Raw genomic sequence first — 20,695 nt, forward strand, 5'->3', positions numbered from 1 at the left:
GTCCCATAGAAGTATGGGAAGACCACTGTAGCTCTGCTGAGCTAGCTTAGATCACTCTCCAGCCTCTATTCCTTTCTTAGCTATGGTCTGCATTTACTTAGACAGAACCATCTTCTGTACGAATTGTTAGGAATCTGACTTGCTTTTTTTTTTTTTCAATAATTTTGGCTAGGCCCCATTGACTTTATATTACATGTATAAATCCCCAATCTACATCACTCAATAGTTACTTAATGCACCCACATAATGTAGGATCTTTAGAAAAAGAGTATAGGGATATATTACTTATTCATTTAAATCTGCAAACTTAGAATGGAAGATGAAAAAAAAAAAGTCCAGGTATAGTAATTTATTTTGATTTGTAATAATTTACCTTGTTTAATTAGCTCATATATGAAAGGATCTTAAGGCCTAGTTTTATGAGTAACTAAGCAGTTTCTCACATGATTAGCAATACAAAAAATCCTCGGTAGCTGATACTATTAACTCAACATAATATAAATTCTGAGGATTTCAGTAACTAGGCTTTACTAATTTATTTACGGGGCATACTAAAGTCCTTTCTTTCAAAATGATTATTATATTCCTTCTATCTATCATTCTCTCACAAAGGCACATGGCAAATGTACATGCGACTATTCTGTCAAAGAATGCAAGCACGTTTCATCAAAATTTACGTAAATATTTCCAGTTTGTACTGGCAGAAAATAACATCCTGAATAGCTTGTAAAACTTGTCTTCATTAAAAGCTTAACAGTAGTCCTTGTTTTCAAAAGCATAATATAGAATAATGTTAGAAGACAAAAGATTCTTCCTCCATAATCTCGAGGAACAAATGCATGTTTCTGGGTATATGGAATCATGCCTTTTCTTTGCAAGTGTGACTTACTGTCTGCTAAAAGAAAATCCAATAAATTTGTTCTCAGAAAGAGAATATGCACCAGAAGGACTTCAGATAAAGATTCCGGATATTCCTTTTAAATATCTACTGATAACTTCAAAGAAACTTTTATGTTCCTACTTATATAGGATAGAAAAAACTAGTAGTTTCAATATAACAATATTAACATATACTCTCCACTAATTCAAAACTGCTAATTATTGTTACACAGTTGTTTTCCCCCCAACAAATCCACTTTTGAAATAAATATCAAAAGGCAAAAATGTAACAATAAAAAAAAATACATTTTCTTACATGCAATGGATAATGAATAGCATGGTCAAACCCAAACAGCATGCATGAAGGCATTGGCATGGCAGAGAAGGCATTTGTGAAGTTCACATTCCATTCCAACACACAAAGGAACAGAGAAGAAAATAAATGGTGAAAAAAAAAGAAAAATAAAGCCATCATTTCAAATCAAGGTCAATACTCATTTCAAATGCTAACCGGGGCTAGCCATAGTTAAGGAGTCCAAAAACCAAAACAGTCAACTTTAACATTAGTCTGTCAAAATTCAAGTATATATTAACTGTTCGCTCTTATATTTTTTAAGACTTACGTCATATCACCACAAATTCTTTGTAAGGTACTTATTAGTGGCTTTTAATAGATGAAGAAACTAACCATGATTAGATACATTTTTTTTGAAATGCCTGAGGCACAACAAAATCCATTATAAATCAGAATAGAAAATTCCTAGCCCCGTAAACGGAAGGCTATTTTCCCTATTACATCTTTTTCCCCCAAGAATGTTTTTACCAGTATTTGGGCTCCATAATTTTTGTATTCCAAGGTTGCTATTTAGTGAAGTTTATTCTAAGCCATGAAGAATCAAACTTACTCTTCAGTTTGCTCTTCTCTTTATCCAGTCATGCACGCAACATGACCAGAGAAAGCACACCACCACCACATTCACCAGCACAACTTAATAAAACAAAACAGAAGTAAATCACTAGCAATGAAGCATGCAAATAAAGGGAGTACAATCCATTTTCAGCATGAAAAATTAAGGCAAAGATCTATTACTTCAATGACAAATCAAGACGGAAAAAAAAGAAAGAAAGAACTGGTGCAGCAACGTAAAATCCCCCATTCATTAATATGTTGTTGTCATGTGTTTCGGGAGGTCGGTATTCTCACAAATTCAATGGAAGTAGTCTTTGGTGTGAGTTGCAGGATCCTAGCTGCAGCAGTTCTAATGATGATGTAGGCTGTTGGGCTTTTAGTGTAAGCAATGGTATGAAGGCAGCAAAATCCTGAGTCCCAGGGGGACACCAGAGCTTTTCCAGGTCTGCATATCTCTGGGCAGCCAACATAGACAGGAAAACCTAGCAACATCTAAATCATATCAGAGCACGTTGCAAAATGCTCAGAAAATTGAGATTTTTTTTTTTTTAAAATGTTCCAGTGTCGCTTTCTCAAGTGCATAAACAAAATATCTAGCCCAGAGGGGGTCTACTACATGTGGTATGAACACAGCCATTCGAGGCTCAGTGAACTCACTGCATTGAATGAGATCAGAATTTTACACCATATTTTACTGGTGATGTTATGCAAGACACTTTTTTCATTATATGTTCTCATATGTGTAAGAAATTAACATTTTATACTATATTTACTTTTGTTATTTTGCTAATTGCATAGTTATTTTATTCCTTAAGTGATTTTTAAGTTTTTACTAAATGTTTTCTACTCAGGGACCTCACTACTTAAGTCTTACTAAGTTCTTTTTCCCTGCTCACTTAATCCTATGGAGCTGTGTTTGCTAAACCAAGAGATCTGATGTAAATAGCAGATAAGACATATGCCCTGCTCTGGCTTCCCCAGAAAAGAACCCGAACAATTCATTTGAATTCTGTAAAGTTGTACAGCATACACTGTACAGCAAAACTGACAGTAAAGTCTCAAGAATGATCTCTTGACTTTGGGTTAACACAAGCAAAGTCAGCACAACCAGTCTCTTTTTTTTTTCCAGTCTTCAAATTAATTTCAAAATCTGAAGAATAAATTTTACAGCACGGCTCTAATTAGCACCTATTAGTAAAGCACCATAATTTAATGGAATGCCCTTCACTACAGCCAGTAATATATTTTCTATTATTTAAACAAGGAAGGATGCAAGCTTCATGCTTTGGAAGCTGTTTGTCAAAGTAAACAGTTCTCTAGTTAGATTTTTCCTAGTAAGCAGGGCAAAAGCTTTCTAATTGTATTTCCAGGTCTATGCACTCTAATGCACTAATCACCTCCATCCAAAGTTACCTGTACATTTGGTCTCCTTTTTCTCAACTTAACTTTTGGTATGCCCACACCAATTTGCTGAAGTAACAAAAAAGCAGTAATTTATATTTTTCCACTATAAGTAAAAAGGCTACTTAATAGAATGAAGTCTTCCCTCAACATCTATACTGTCCAGTGCACATTTACTGGAATCAGAGACTAGCCCTCATCCCAACTGAGAGTTCTGAGCTTTCTGTCATTATTACACACAGGTTTTGTCTAGGGAAACAAAAATCAGATATATGTTAAACAATGTGAATTAAGTTAACAGAGAACATTCCCACCCACACACTCTGCCAGAACTAAAACACAGAATGAGAAGAGTTTCACTTTTTGTTTACTGTTCTCTCTGCTCTAAAAATAGTCTCCTCTTACTTTCCTTTCTAAAACATAAACCATTAAATGAAATTCTGGACACTTCTGAAGGCATCTGGACTTTTAGAACTACTATTAGACAGATTTTGATCAGTAGCATGATGAAAACAAAGAAAAGGATGCTAATCTTTAGAACAGATCCAGAAATTGAATTATTTACTGTTTTCAAATCTTATCTAATTAAGGCTGATCTTTTTAACACATGCTTAAATGCATTCACTTCAGTGACTATGTTTATTGGGTAGGGTATCCACCTGCCCTCTCCCAGGCCGACTGAAGAAATACATGCTCATATGTACAGATACACAAAGAAACTTAGCAGAAAAAAACATAAAACTAAGCTTTTTTTTTTTTTTAAAATGTAATATAACTAACACCATCAACTAAAAAAATGATATTTTAAGAAGTTTAAAATTAAACTGAAAGCTCAAAAAAAGCTTCCTTTTGTTATGCTGCAATGTAGTTTTCATGTGCAAATAAGATTATGATGGGATGTTCTTAATGATTTTAATCTGCTTCTGAACCTGCCTTTTGTTAAATTTTCTCAGTTGTACAAATGACTTTACGAGCTCTGAATGTCTAGGGGCTTTTTTTGCGAGACAATACTGCAAGACAATTTCTGAAAATATCGTGTTGAACCAGTTTCGATTTTCAGTAACAGATTTTCAGAAGGAAAGCAGAAGACACTCAGAAGAAGGGACCACTGGAAGTTTAATACACCCTCACCTCTTCAAAAGTAAAGACGTAGTTATGTTTTAGTTTGCATCTATTGAAAAATTGCTGGCAAAGAGGGTTAAGATGTTGTTTGTTAATGAGTTAATGGCTATCAGGAGTTTTAACTAAAATTAATATGACATGATAAAGAGAGTCTATGAGTTCTAAATACATCTGTCTTTGTAGTGTACCTTAGTTTTAAAACGTAGTTCTTGTATCAGTCTGAATAGCATGCACCACCCCAAACAAACAGGGAGTGAAAAATTCTAGTCTGTGTAACTGTCAATAACAATAACAATAATAATAATAATTCATATGCTTACTATTACATTTAGACATTATTCTGCAACATAAAATACATCATTTATAAAATAATCTTGTTTAAACATACTCTAAATCAAACATTTGAGCAGTATGTGAAAGCATTTCTGAACTTCCATACCCTTTTAAGTAGAAAAATACATGGAGAAACCATGACAACTAGTTTCCTAATAATACACCTCAGTTTGGCTAGATTTAGTTAGGATGAGCTGAGTTTTTCACTCTCTAACAAAGGTTCTTTATTCTCCAGTGTTCTGACTTTACACTGCAGTATAACAGCACATATGACATGAACAGAATCCTTATCCAACCAGTTTCTCACAAGATCCTGTCTAAAAAGAATAGTACATTGTTTCATTTTATATTCCTTCTGTTAATAAAAGGTTAGTTTCAGTTGCATATAAAGAAAAGGTAATAGACCACTTGCTGTCATCTAAGTTTCTATTAAGAAGAGAAAAAACTGGTCAGTAACAGCACATATATTTGCCTCAGAACAATACATCAAACAAAATATATGAGAAACAAAATTCCATCTGAATTTTGAAGACTATGTAAAAACTTTCTTTCCTTTTTTTTTCCCCTTTTCTTTTTAAAACGGACTTTACAAAATAAAGCAAAAGGGCTATTTCTAGTTAAGATCAAGTTTTTCTTTCTCTTCTTCAGAAGCACTTTTCTTTCTTCTTTTGTTAACACACTTGGCAAAAGATTTCAAACATATTGCTTTGTCGGGAAATTAATTCACATATTCACATTAAGAACTAAATTAATCACTAAAATATGTAGAAAAATTTTTCATTTCTTTCTCTGCCTTTGACAGTTAATGATGGTGATGTACTGAAAAGGGGCTTTGCTATCCCTTTTAAGCTATGATAGGGCTTCCTGGCTAAGAAACAAGTGAGGACAGTTGCACAGCCAAGACGTCAAGTCCTTCTGTCATAGGAACAGGGCTGGAAAAAATAAAGTGATGGATATGCATCCAAATTAAAAAAAAAAAAAAAAAAAAACAGCATTTCCAGGCCTAAAGGCACCAAAACCCAGGCTTCCATTAGTTAAGATGTTTCTGTAAAGTATACTAAGTGTAAAAAATAACTTAGGGGTAGTTTGCTTACTGAGGTTTAATAGCCTTACTAACCTTATTGTCTATGTATTTACAGTTTGCATTCGTCTTGGCCATATATTGCTCAAATGATCTTAATGAGAAATTCTAGTATTGACAACAGAACTATGTGAATATATTGTTTGGTCTTCAATACTTATAGTGATTCATTATGATTTCCAACTTTTTTACTCCAAATAATCCATACATTTCTCTCAGTCCAGAGTGATTTTTTGATTTGCTTTTAGTCACTTAAATTTTGACTTTTTCTCTTATTTAATTTGTTAAATTTGTTAATTCTAAAAAAAAGAAAACTTTTTTGTTAATTTTCTTTTATTTAATTTTATAATGTGCATTTGTGCACAATGAACTCATGAGAAAATGTTTCTATTATAATTATAATACCAACATTTTCAAATAGTCCACTAAACAGAAATTTGTTTGACATTGAGAAACCCTTTACTAAAACAAGAATTAAAGTTCTGATTTAAAAAAAAAAAAAACCAAACCATCCTTAAGTGTTGAAATGAGTAAAAAAACACAGGGAGGCAACCTATTTAAGAAGATACATGTCATGTAGGAGTCCCCACACAGTCAGACTACAGTTGAGGGATATAAAGTCAGATTGACTTATTTGGTTTAAATTTTCCTGGAACTTGAAGAAAGTTGTGTTCTAATCAGACTTAGATACAGATTTCATCTTTAAAGATGAAAAAAAATTCCTCAGCTTGAACTACTAAAAAAATTAGGAAACAGTGCTCAGCTAGATCCATCCCAACTCTGCAGCTCAGGTTTCAGCTCTGGTAAACAGAAAATAAGCACATAAATAAATACGAAAACACAAAAGAAAGGTCTGCTTTGAGAACATCTTGTAGTGTGCTACGGGTCGTTCACAATGATATTGCATCTACTGCTAGCCACTGTAGTCTTAATAGATACACTAAAACACTTATTTAATGTAAAAAAAAGGTGTTTGTAAAATATACACCACTTTTATGTTATTGATAACCAAAGGCAATATAAAGCAACATTGGTCTTTCTGCTACCTAAAGCAAATTTGGACAAAGCCATGCATGCACCATGGATCTTCCTGACACCCTCACAACTGAGAAAACTTCACCATCACTTTCTGGCTCTCTAGCACTTTCAGCACATCTAAGATGTTTTTGTTATTTCTGACAATGTCCCTTTATCACACACAAATAAATTAAAAGGTTTTTCATACCTTTGGTTGGAGATTTGGATGAAGTAGCACATACCCATTAGGATCAATTGCAAAATAGTATCCATTTGGACAAAGCTGAAAGAAAGAAATGAAGTTTAGTAGTGTAAGGTTTTAAGTAATAAAGAAAGATAAATTAATGATTTTCAAGCAATGGTCACATTAAGAAAAATATATTGCCTCAGGTATCATGAAATATGTGAGATATTAGCATACACATAATAATTTCTTACTATTTCTTTTTTACAATAAGAATGATAAACTTGGAGAATAACTTGGGCTGATGGGACCACTGGAGGTCACCTAGTACAACCCTGCAAAGAAAATGGAGCTAACTTCAAAAATCAGATCCAACTTCAATGTTGGATTAGGTTTCAACGAAACTTTGAACACCTCCAATGGCAATTCCACAACCCTTTGGGCAACCCCCTTAAGCCTTTAACCACCATCTCTGTAATTTTTTTTTCCCCCTTATCTCCAGCTGGAATTTCAATTGCCATGACTATGTCAATTGCTTCTTGTCTTTTTGCTATAAACCCTAAAGAAAAAAAAAAAAATCTATGTCCATCTTCTTCATAACTCCCATTAGATAACCGATTAGGTTCTTTCTTCAGTCTGAACAAATTAATCTCTCTCAGCTTTTCCTTGTATGCCATGTACTCCAGCCCTGTGGCCAACTCAGTAGTTCTGCTCTGGACTTTGTCCAGCATCTCAGTGTGTTTCCTATATTAAGGAGATCAAACTTGGACACTACTCCTGATGAAGCTGTTCACTGCCCAGCTGGCCTTCTTTATTGCAAGGGCACACTACCATTTGATGTTCATCTTCAACTCCACCATGACCTCCAGGCCCTTTCCTGCCTTCTGAGACATTCTGTCAAAGCCTGTACTGTGGCACGAGATTATTCCATTTTAGATGTGGGACTCTGCATTTGCCATTGGCCAAATTCGTGATGTTCCTTTGCTTCCTCAGCTGTTGCTTTCCACAGTACTACTCATTTTCTTAGAATTTTCCCAGCTAGATGTGTAAATATACAAAGGAGTCACACTATATAGAGTACAGACAGACGTGTATTAATGAACTCTTCTATAAAGAACTGTCCTATATAAATTCTAAGTTACATTATTAGCTGAAATAATTGTGTGCCCTACACTGTGAGAAGAATCAAACACTCAACTAAAGAGCAGTGCCTTAAGCCCCAGGAAAATAATTACTTGAAATATATCCCCCAATGTAAAAGCTGGGTTTTTTGGATGCATCCTGACGGACATTTCAGAGAAGCACATGTATGGCTGCAGAGAAAACCATCGGAAAATTTACAACAATGGAAAAGAATATATGAAAAGAAGCCTGCTGGTATTTTGACTTGCATCCAGTCATTGCTTGATGACTTATGAAAGAGCATGCAAAGAAATCATACATAAATCGTACATAAAGAGAAACCATCAATGCAAGCAACTTACCGTAAATCGAGGCGTTAATTTTTTTATGTCCTCCAAAGACACATCAACACCCATTACTCCGAGAATCAGCTGATTCTAGTAAAATTGCAAAATGTTATAATATGTTTGACATTTTTACTGTGTAGGATAACTGCAACAGTCAGTCAACTTTGATTTTGCTTTCATCTCTTGTTTGACAGATACTACTTGAAAAGTTGCCTACTTATGTGTTTATTCTAAATATTTTAAACAATATCTGAGTGATTCAAAATAACATTAAAATATTCAGAATTTAGTATAAAATATTAAAACTGTTTATTAGTATGAATGAATGATAAATGTAAGAACAAAACATGTGAAAGCAAGTGATGCATTAACATTGCTGGAGAGGTCGATATTGTTTGCCAAACTGGACCAAATGACTAGCAATGATATAGAACCACTATTGTACAATTAGATCTGGCAAAACAAATCAAAACCCAGTGACTATAACAATCATCAGCATTTGAAATCAGGGACTTCGGCAATAAATTTATTTCATTTGCAACTTATTTTCCTACTAAGAAGAGGGAGGCTGTTATTTACATAGTTATCACACAAATCCCTTTGTTATTTACATAGCTATCACTTGAATCCCTTTGTTATTTACACAGTTATCACCTGAAGCCCTTCTCCATATTAAATACATTTGGAATACGTATTGGAAGATGAATCTTTCAGCTTGTAACCTAAAATTGAGGTAGAGACTTAAGTCAAGGAGATTTAAGTTTTCCTCTTGTTCCATTCAGGTCCTCTGTACCAGACCATGACTGTTTTACTTCTCAGAAAGACATACTTTGATAATCAATAGTCTCTCACTTTGCAACCAGACTAAGTAAATTCCAGGCAGTATTTTGTTGATAAGGTTCTGAAACCTTCTTTTGTTCTGTTTTGGTTTGGTTTTAAGGGGAAACTATGAGAACTATTCTGAAAGTAAATAAAAGAAATAGTAGTGATCAAATTAATTCTGAGTTTATGTAATATTTGGGAAACTGAATAAAAGCATATCTAAATTTCTGTACATTTTGACCTGAATGAACATGAGTATCATGTCAAATGTTTTGGCATGTATTGTAAAGCGTGTTCTAGGTCTGATTTTAAAATAAACAGCATTTTTATTTTGTGAAGAAGACGTAAATTGTTTCCTTATCAGACTATATTAGGGATGGGTAATTGCATTTATTTAATGCTTAGACTTTAAACTTAGTACACAGTGCTACTTCCTATTATGACTACAATTAATTGCATATCATTGCTGTTACCCTGAAATGTCATAGCTTTACAGATTTGTGATAAATAAAGATGAGCTTTCTTTCTTGGCAAGTTCTGAAAAATATCATCATATACTTCCCATCTATCGATCCCTTAATGCATTCCCACTGCCACTACGTCACAACAATAGTTCAAGGAATGTCAGATCCTGAAATTCAGAACTACAAAAAGGGTGATGTACATTTTCATGTTCCCAGGAGGTTACCAGGCAACTAGAGACGACCTCTTTCTTTCTGATAACAAGACAATTAAACCATCAAAAGTTCTACAGAAATATTTTTTTCAAGGAATTGTGCATTACATTTAATTCAAAGTACTTTTTTTTCCTTTTCCTATTTTTTTTTTTTTGTTTTTTCTTTAAATAACTAGTAGCTTACTATTTTCCCATTTTGTTCCTTTGTTAGATTGAAGACAGGTAGAGTTCCTGTAATCACAAGGCCCAGCTCCTAGGAGATAATCACATACAGAGAGGAGAAAAAGGGTTTTTAGTTAATTATTTAACTGTAATATCTTAGAACAATCCAGGGACTACTGAGGCCAAACACTAAATTAGAGTACTGATTTTTTGTTTGTAAAAAATAAAATAAAAACTGACTTAATTAATTTTATACATAGGAAATTAAAATTAGATTTTTTTGTATCAATATGTTAGTGAAAATAACAAATATATTTATAAAAATAGATAATGTGCAAAAAATAGGATATAATATGTTAATAAAAACTCAGTGTCAGCTAACATCTTCACACCTACAGTTCCCTTATACTAAATACTTCACATCGTAGGGGTAGGGGAGGGAAAGGAAAGAAAAGAGAAAAAGGATAAGGCCAAACCAAACTTATAGTGAACAGATATGCAATAATACATGGGTGCAAAATAACAGAAAAACCCAACAAGTTACTTTTCAATGGCTTGTCATAATGTCCATCATCAGTTCTGCAAAATCACAGTCTCTTCTGGTACAGAAGCAAGGGATTTGTAGTTATTTACGAAGATAAAAGAAATTTGCTTTTTTTCCTTTATGAACAGTTGTAACACCTACTGAAAATAGGATCCAGAAAACCATACATTTTGATAGCCTGAAAAGGCTTCTTTTCCATCCCAAATTGTCCATGGGCTGATTTCTACCTTTCTTTGTCCTAACATTTGGTCTTAATTTCAGTTTTTCTGCCCTCACTGATGCTTACTCCTTCCATGTATTTTATTGAGGAACCATATCACTTCTCTGCCTTTGTTTCATTGGAAAAAAATAAACCAAATACTGTATTAAACCACTTTTATGAAATCAGCTCTCCATATGTCCAGCTTTGAATTTTAAACCATCTTTCATACACTTAAGTTTGTGCATCAAATGAAAGGTGATGAGGTCAGAGTTAGTAACATTACAACAAGCAAGGTGAAGAAAGGGAGAAGTGGAATTTTTAGGAGAATAAGAAGAAAGAAATGGAGATGAATTACAAGAAAATAGAGAGGAGGAAATTTTTTTGAAGTAGCATTGAAAAGCGACATAAAGCAACAGGAGTGGTATGTATGGGAGATAACACCCCCACCCCATTCCCCAAAAAAGTAGATTTAGAGAAGATCATAATCGTGAATAAACTATTACTAACTGGTAAACCTGAAAGTATCTGAGAATTCTGGGATTATCTTGCAGAAAATGAGTCCAGAGCAACACTATAACAGAGCTTGAAGGAACAGGGCAAGAAAAGAGGTGTGAATTGCTTCATACATGAAATTATTAAAGACTGCCTTGAAAGACAGCATCAAATGAAAGTACTTCTTCAGAATTTCATAACCTGAATTTAAGTTCAATTAAAATATGGCCTCATAATAACTTGGCACTATCTTAGCCTTAGCTTGAAGGACGAAGTCCAGTGAGGCACAAGTAGGAGAATGGCAAGTCCTATAGGAGGTAATTTTCTAGGAACTTAAAATAAAGAACCAGTGTGACAAGAAATTCTCATTCCCAGGTTAAGCCAATAATCAGGAAAAGGGTCCAGAGTGGACTAGATACACCTGTGCCTTTATGCTCTCATCTGTGACGAGAAATTTCAGCTTTTATCTCAACAGTTTAGCTTGAATTGGTCTTCACTTAATAAATATATTAGTAAAAAGAACATATACTAGCTTTTATAAATATATATGTATGCACACACGTAAATATATATGTATGCACACACAAATATACATGTGCACACATAATTACACACAAACACATACACATAGCATGTGAATGCAGAAAAGTTTGAGGGATAGACTGAATGAACCCACTGAAAATACAAAGCAACACAGCAGAAGTCTGCAGGTATCACTCACTTTACTTCATTAAACAGATCTCTTTCTATCCCCAGTAATAAATTTAAGCTTTGGCTTTACAACAGGATATGTACAGAACACGAGAACTTCCGTCACAACATCCTTTATGTTTCCAGTAAGTACCTCAACATAACCAAGAAACATGGTTAATGAACTTCTGGCCATTGAAATTCTAAAGAAAAACTGGTTCTTTTGTATCACGCTTAGTTCTATGATGAGTTGATAAAAATTTTTACAGTAATGCTGACTGATGGGAAGAAGCAGATTTTGACATGCCATTAGATGACCATGTGAACTCAGATAGATACATTTCCATTTTGTAGCAATTTTTGCATAGTTAGAGTTACTCCGAAAAATGTTATCTAGAGCAACAGATTGGACTGCTACTAATAATACTTTTTATTCAGTTTCCTGAATATGTTTGTTTTACAAGACAGTAGTGATAAATTCAGCAGTAAGGAAAGTATTTAATCTATCTTTTTGTTTATTTTCCCACTGTATACACTTTCTAATTAAAGAAACAATTACCTTGGGTAAGCAAGTAATTACAATAACCATGATAGTTTAGACATTCAAGTTAAAAAACTGTGCAAGTACTGAGAAACTTTGACAAGTGTCTTTCTGTATGGCATGCTTTGAAAAAAAAAAAAAAGAACTCCACATCAGTAACATTAACAGATGACCTCTACTGCAGCACAGGTACAACACTGGACAACTATTTGTTTCTTTTTTCAATTTGAGAACAACAATGACCTACACTTCAAGATCTGTGCATAGGATAAATTACTTTTCTCTGTTAAAGTTCAGGGCACTTAGGAGGACACTATGCGCAAGTAATGACCAACATGTTAGAAACAGCTGTTCAGAAAATTGCTCTATTGAAGTATAAAGATGCTGGAAATGCAAGAATATTATGTTTGGAACCACAGAAAATTGAGTCCTCAGGACTGTGGAATAGTGACCCCTATAGTTACTGATAATATTCTTACTTTACTAGAGATAAATACAGATCATACCAGAGCATCCAGATAGACATTAGTCCATTGGACTTGTTTGGCTTTCTCTCCAGCTAAAACCATTGGTCTTCCCAAAACATCCAGATATTCCTGCCAAAAAGTGTGATACGCTCATCAGAAGGCAGTTATTAGATCAAGTCCAAAAACAGCATAAAAAATAAACAATAAGAAATAAAAACAATGAAAAGACTAGTAAAAAAAATTTCACCAGTAATACAGGAATAGCACTTAGTTATTTCATTAAAATTATCCTACCCAACAGTTTAGTCATCAGCTTGCAGTATTTACTGCCAAGGCAATTTCTTTATTTCAGTCTCAGTCACATGGACCTTACACATACATAACCACTGCTATCTTTCCATGAAGTGAGAATTACAAGTATTTCCGTTCCAAAATTAATTGCTAATGACACAATGAAATTACAAGCAGATTGCAGATCCTTTAATCCAGAAGAGAGAGTGGGTGACGGACGGTGAGTGGTGTAGCAGCTGGGCATATTAAGCTCCTACAGCAAGAACTTTCATAACGTTTATTGAAACAAAAAAATCAGAGTTTTAAAACTTAATAGTCTCTTTCTTCAGTTATGGAGTATGGCTAAAGCTGGTGATCTTATGACATATCAGACTTCCAGTTTGGTTTGGGTGTGGATGCCATCAAACTTGTTTCAGTCTTGAACCTTTTCTATTTATTTGATTATACTAGGGATAATTCCTGCCAGACACTATCTGGAAGAGTCTAACTGCATCAAAGCACTCTTATTCAGGCCAAAGATAGGAAGTACTTACTGCCAAAAAATGTCATGCCTGGCTTTGGAACGACAGAGAACTGCTATGATATTTTTCGGCTTTTCTGGAGGTGTGAATACATGGACTTTCAGGTAGCTGAAAAGAATATCTGTTCATCTTCGATCATCAGTTTTGATCACACCATATAACTCCAGGGTCCTGTGCCCTTAATTATCTACATGCATGGCTGCTAAAACTCTCCTGCATCCTTTTTGAAACAAAAATACTATGCCTCTCCCAGATTGACTGGATCAATGCAAGAACCTCTTCTATAAGCAGGATTGTACCAGGTCACTCTATCTCCCCAGCTGAGATCAGATACTCGAGCAGAGCTACGCCCTCACACATATCCACAGCCTTCTCCACATAATACAAACCCTCAGGATCACGCTGTAAGTACGGCAGGAGCCAGACTATGGATGTCTAGACGTGTTATTAAAAATTACTGAGTTTATAGAACTTTATAAAAAAAAAAAATGTTGCCGTGTCTCAGGATCAATGGGGAACCATATAAAGCCAGGAAGAAAACTGAGCCCAAACCATAATCCTTGTGTAGAGAAGGTCTGCAGGATACAGCTCACTTCAAATGCTATGTTGTGGGCACAGGGTCAGCCTGCTTTAGAGGATGCTAGCATGACTATTATGCATTCAAGCTGCTGTCAGCCAGCTGGCCAAGGAAACAGGGATCAAACTGTAAACTGACTCACTGAAACTACAATAAATAAATGAATAAGAACACTGTAACAGAATAACACCTCGCATGTAAAAGAAAGCCTTAATTTTTTTCTCTGTTGTTAATGCAATGTATCTTAAAATGTAGGTGTTTCAAACAGAGGTGAAATGCAACATATTTAAGAACAGAATACTCCACTTGTTTGTATTACAACTGTATGTGCATTTGGCAAACATACTTACTTACCTGTGTGTTTATTCTTATGGCTCCAATGGATGGAATTTCATAATAATAACCTAAAGTTAGGAAGAGAAACAAAGCCATCTTATTTTAAGATATTGCTAATCTTTTAATGTTGAGGAATTTAATGTAGTTTGTAATTTCTAATATAACTTTTGTGGCCATATGATGGGTCACCATGTCAAAAGCCAAGCTAGTTACTTGTAAGCATTGAAAGTATACGATGGCTTTCTTTCGTTTCTTGTTTTTAAAGCTGAGATAATGTACTGAATTTGTACCTCTGAATTCCCAGTTACCCTGATGTGCAAGTATATGTAATGGTCATTTGAATACACTGTGACAGCAATGTAATTATATGCTCAATGCGTATAGGAACGTGAGCACAGCTACAGCCTGTCACAACAGTGAAGATCATAGCAGAAAAATATAAGGCACTCTGTGGAAAGGATGAAAAAATCAAACTGATATTTCTTCTAACTAAACATCAGAAATGTCTTTATTGATCATTGATTATATCATGCATTTTTTTGAATTAAAAATATTGCCCATATACACCAATAAGACCGAAAAGTTAGGCACTGAGATCCAGTTTCAGACTAAGTATGTTCCAAGTCAGATTGGAAGGAAGTGGGGACAACTAGAGAGGTAAGAGTATGGAAGGTAGGCATTTACTTTGCCATAAACAATGTGTGACTTTATAATAAATAAAAACTCTCAATTAAGGACAAATTAAAAGAAAACTTTGCTTCTTTGGCTATGCAAACAAATGATCACCTCAGTTTTAGACAGAAGTTTATGATCACTTTGCCTCAATAATAAGATGACATAGGTGGTTATGCTTTAAGCCAGCTGGTCCTCATTACGTCATATGTGCAACTCAGGTATATACAATCAAGACTTTATTTATGATGACCTCTGTGTAGGGACACCTCTTCTTCAGAATGTAGTATTTTTAGATACAAAGATGTTAGAAAAGTGATGTTTAAAAAAATTAATGTTGATTTTCTGTAATCATCCAACAAAATAATCTGCTCTTCATGAAGCTGTAGTATCTTCTGCATAACTTGCCAGCACACTGGGAGAGCCATAAGTTTGTGATATATGCTGTTCATACAGGCTATGAAATCTTCTATATCATTCTTTTTTTTTTTTTTTCCTGAATCTACATCTTTCTCTGTCTCTTATCTTTGCTTTAAGTTATTCTTACGTCAGCGAATCATATTCTTCTTCTCTGGCAATCTTAATTTTCAAGACCTTTCATAACCTATCACAGCTCCCACCTTTTACTTAGTGATTTCTAAAACATTGTCACATTTTCAGTCAAACTGGAAATCCCTTTATTTAAAATATGAAACAATATTGTATAAATTCTTTGTCTTCTATTTATCTGCATTTATCTTCTCTCTTTCCCCATAATTATACTGTAAAGAAACCTCTTTTTCACACTCCTTTCTAATTTTCTGACCCTATTTTTCATGTAGGAATCTTAGGAGTATTTGATTTCCTTACATTAGCCTTTTTTAACTTTTTTCCTACATAAAGAAATCGGGATAAAAATAAAAAAAAATGTTAAGATATTCTTAGAAGCTAAAAAAATCACAGCAAGAAAAATTTTTATATTTTGATGAAAACCAGGAAAAATAATGCAAGTCATCTGTTCCCTTATGAGCTTTGGAGAAAGACAGAAAGAAATCGAATCAGCCAACCAAACAAACAAAAAATCCCTTTGTCCAGACCCCTTAATATGAAGCAGCCTTGCTCAATTTCTTATCTGTCATCAATTCCACCATTTCATACATGGCTTTTACAATAAAAATTCTCAAAACTGAGCCATATCATATAAATATAATAAAAAATACCGTGATACTTTTTCTCACAATATGAAGTTTCAAAATAAAGTAATCAGAAATAAATGAAAGCTTATTGCTTATATATATATGCGTCTACATATTATTTAATCAAAGTTTTTGGAACTTTTAGTAAAAACTGTAGTAAGCTAAAAATCTGAAAAAAAAAATCTGTAATTTTTATAAAATATATATTGCCTATCCAAATGTTTATCAAATAGTGTCGCTGCCCTCTCCCCACCCAGTACCTTTATTTTCACAGGCCATCCACTGTATGGGTCCTTTGTCATAATTGTGTTGACCAACAGAAAACGTGAACACACGTACCTACGAAAGTTAAAAAACAATGCATATAATTTACTTACATGTCATCAATTAGCTGTGACTCGCAGGTTAATCATACCTTGATTTTTCATACGTCTGAACAGAAAAAGAGAACTATGAATTTTCCATATTTTAATCCCCATACTAGAGACCCTACTTGGTTTGGTCCTTGAAGTAAAACTCAGGAAAAATGTTATTTCATGTATCTTTCATACTTTAAAGCTCTTACTTTGGCCATCGTTCATGGACCATTTTAATTTCTTTATTTTTCCTTTTTCCTAGAGTGGTAATTATAACACTTCAAGTTTTGTTAAATGAATTGACCTAACCTTCCACCAACATCAGATGCTCACCAATAAATTAACACTTACAGAGTAGAATTTAAAAAAAAGAAAAAAACTATGCAAACAAGGATTTTTGAAGATATTAAATAATTTCAGAAAAATGGGATATGAAATTTTCAGTTACTACAGAAAACAAATTCTCCTTTTTCTCAGACTTTCAGGTTTTTTTCATGTAAACCCACTAAATTAGTTCAACAAAGTTCTGTGAAAGTTTTGAGTTTCTGTTACCTCACTTTAAGCTTTTGATAGTCATTAAATCTGTATGTTTTATAAGTATTATTATATTCCGTTTAGCCAATGCAACTCAAATCTATGTCAGGAACTGAGGGGAGTTATGACTTCAGAAGAATTCACCAAGTTCTATTAGGCTTCTCAACTGACATTATTTTCCACGCACAGTATCTCATTTGAAAGAGAAAAATTAAAACCAAAGATCGGTATGCTCTGTACAAAATCAAAATACTAGAAGACACACAGAAAAAAACCCAAATATTATGTTTCAGCTTCTGGGTGAATATTTTGATCAAAAGCCTTGCTTTTGTAATGTTTTCTTTAAATAATATTCACAATATAAAATTACAGAGAGTCCTTGAAAACTACTGATTACTGCTAAGCTTTAAAATTATTTATATAAATTTTCATCACATCTGTAATTACTATCTAAACCTTTATTTGTCAAATAAGCCACAAAAATTGTGTGACATATTCAGGGCTCATATAGTAATCAAAAGCTGTAGGAATAGCTCCAAATCATCAGTTAGCAGCTAGCAGCTGATGAAACTTTATTAATGTTGACCCTTGTATGCAAGAAGGGTGAACAAAACTTTGTGCAATGTTTCATTTTTAATTAACAATATATTTTGGTTTGCCTTACACATACCAACCTTATGTTTCTGCACTTAAAAGCAGACTTACAACAATCACTCTGCTGCACTGAATGCCAATTCAGGTGCTTGTTGTTTTTTGGGATTTTTTTAATACAGACAAGACTTTTTTTTTTTTTTTCCAATAAAACTATCGCATGCAGGGTCATTTCTCAGTAATGAGTCAAGCCAATCATAGTTCTAGTTACCCAGACAGGTACAAAAATGACTGTATATGTGTGATGGCAAGATTTAGTACTGGTAGTTCATATGGACAAAGACAGATGAAAAAATTGTTTCAATTACCTTGAAAATATCAGTATTGATAGCGCAAACATGATATGTCTACATCTCAGTTATTTTTTTAATACTTATTACTCTGTAAATTCAAGTTACATTTGCTATCTCTGATTTGTTCTTTACCTCTTTTACTAAATGTCAGATACAACTTTTGTAATGGATCTTTCTGTTCCTATATAATTACCATAGTTCTTTTCCAAGTGATAGAATATCACAGTGTTATTTTCTATCTGTATCTCTCAGCTCACACGGTCCCCGAGTCCACTAAATACTTGATTAAGATGACAGTCTTCACAAAAACTATGGTGTAATAAGAAAAAAGACCACTAAAGATCACCAATTATAAAGTTGAGAGACCTGATATCTTTTTTGGATTAAAAGTGACTGCTTAAGTAAGTTAAGACAGAGTCATGTGGGTTGGTTTGTGTGTGTATAAAACACGACTCAATTAGGCTGGACTGTCTAGCATTTGATCTGAAGTGCAAAAATGAAACACTGCATTGGATCCAAGTTGTGAAATGGTACGTAATTTAGAGAAAAGAAGCAGTATGTTAAATCTGCAACTAATCTATAAAGAATTTAGAATTTTAAATTATTGACAACAAGCAGAGGACAATATATCTGATTTACTGTTCCTTGGATAATTAACAGAGATAAAGAACTGCAATGAAAATTGGAGCTTTTAATTGTTACTTGGTTTGGCAAGAGGGTGGAACATTCAAAAGAGTTTTCTTTTTCCTATTGCCTCATCTGGAATTGAGTAGAGTGACAGACGAGCTGGAAAAATGAGTCAGCAAGTCAAATTAAACAAGCCAATTTTAACAAAAAACATGCTCTGTGCTAACATTTTCTGTGACAAGACGCAAAGTCAAAGGATTGAGATGTATCTGTCTATACCTTTTTCTTATAGACGTCTCTCTAAAGAAAGCTTTCAAACAACAACAACAAAAAAAAAACAAAAAAAAACAACAAAAAAAAGAGATTTAATTACTTTTAATAGGGAATTTATGACTGAGAACCTTGGAGCAACTAGATAAGACACAATGGATATAAGCACCTCTAGCTTTGCCTGCCCTTCCTTTCAAGTTTGGTTTCAAACACCTAAGTGGATTTTTGAGTTGAAGCAAACTGCCAAGTATTTTGTGGTCCAAAGAAGTTGTTTTTCCACCCTCACCAAGGCCTGGCTATTTCTTCTCTCTCTTTCTTTGAAGGCTTTTAGATTCTGCATACACTACAGGTTTCTGGGTCCTTTTGCTACGACTGTTGCTCTCCACCATTCACATCAGTAGATGGACACTTCTGTCCCTTAAACCATTTCCCTGGGACAGTGCAACCTTGCCTTCATCCATTTATTCTCTCAAGAAAGAAAAATAACTTTCAAATCAATAAAAAATAATGAAACAATCACAAAAACCGAATATGAGCAGTCACACTTACTTATTTTCAGTGGTACTATTCAAAATGAAGCATTTCTAGAAAAGCTGAATGGAGAAGAATTGAGGCACTAGCCTGCTCTGCCAGCCTAGGCAGAGCCAGTGTCAAAACCGTTCTGAAATATAACTGCCCTAATTTCTAAAAGTTCGGGTCTAGAGCTGTGTTAGTTCTGTCAGGAATATATCATATGCTGGTAATGTGTAGCTAACTTTTATAGGTTTTAAAGACCACACTAGATAAAGACCAGAGCAGCCTGGCTTGATCTTATTCCTTATACTGGACTAAAGACATCCTGAGGTTTCTTGAAACATGATGTATCCCAGGATTCTATGAAGGATATCAGAGGAAAAAATCCAACTCCTAATCGGAGAAAGCAGCAGAGAAAAAAAGTAAGCTCAGAAAATAGAGGAAGAAGTACTGAACTGAAGAAAATACAATCACTTAATTATATACTTAAATTGCTTTTTTATTTTGCATTCTCTCTAGCAGATAAAGCTCATAAAAAGGTGAATAGAAGGGTACTGACTGTTACGTATATTAGGGGATAATGTACTCCCTGCTGCATATATGTGTAGGCAATACGTGTAGGCCTATGAGAGTCTGAGAAACTGCAACCACTCTGCAAGCAATTCAAAGTGGATGAACACGTATATTTTTCGACAGATATATTACTTGTCTTGAATTCTGTGCTGCTGCTGCAACGAGAGCTCTCAATAGCTATTTATGTGCACGTCTTCATTATTCTGTTCAGGAGATTAACTGACCCTCTGAGATATAAATGTCTCTTTATCAAATATCAAGAGAGCTACATGATTAATTTACTCAACCAGGTGTAGGAAAAATGAATCTCATAA

General features: G+C 33.9%; 1 protein-coding gene across 10 annotated transcripts in view; it reads right to left on the reverse strand.

The window, feature by feature from the left end:
• CACNA2D1 (calcium voltage-gated channel auxiliary subunit alpha2delta 1) overlaps positions 1-20,695 on the reverse strand; it is a 399,914-nt gene that overhangs the window by 43,963 nt on the left and 335,256 nt on the right. For 7 of the 10 annotated variants that reach the window (XM_054068845.1, XM_054068882.1, XM_054068852.1 and 4 more), the window contains exons 13-19: positions 16,825-16,903; positions 14,736-14,785; positions 13,032-13,121; positions 10,079-10,147; positions 8,412-8,486; positions 6,952-7,026; positions 3,203-3,259 (exon numbers count right to left, since the gene is read on the reverse strand). In XM_054068845.1, coding sequence (XP_053924820.1) covers positions 3,203-3,259; positions 6,952-7,026; positions 8,412-8,486; positions 10,079-10,147; positions 13,032-13,121; positions 14,736-14,785; positions 16,825-16,903 — 495 coding nt within the window. The remainder of the gene's footprint in view (positions 1-3,202; positions 3,260-6,951; positions 7,027-8,411; positions 8,487-10,078; positions 10,148-13,031; positions 13,122-14,735; positions 14,786-16,824; positions 16,904-20,695) is intronic. The other 3 variants (XM_009568580.2, XM_054068873.1, XM_054068864.1) reach the window with 1 other exon arrangement.

This window comes from Cuculus canorus, chromosome 1 (assembly GCF_017976375.1).
Source record: "Cuculus canorus isolate bCucCan1 chromosome 1, bCucCan1.pri, whole genome shotgun sequence".
NCBI lineage: Eukaryota > Metazoa > Chordata > Aves > Cuculiformes > Cuculidae > Cuculus > Cuculus canorus.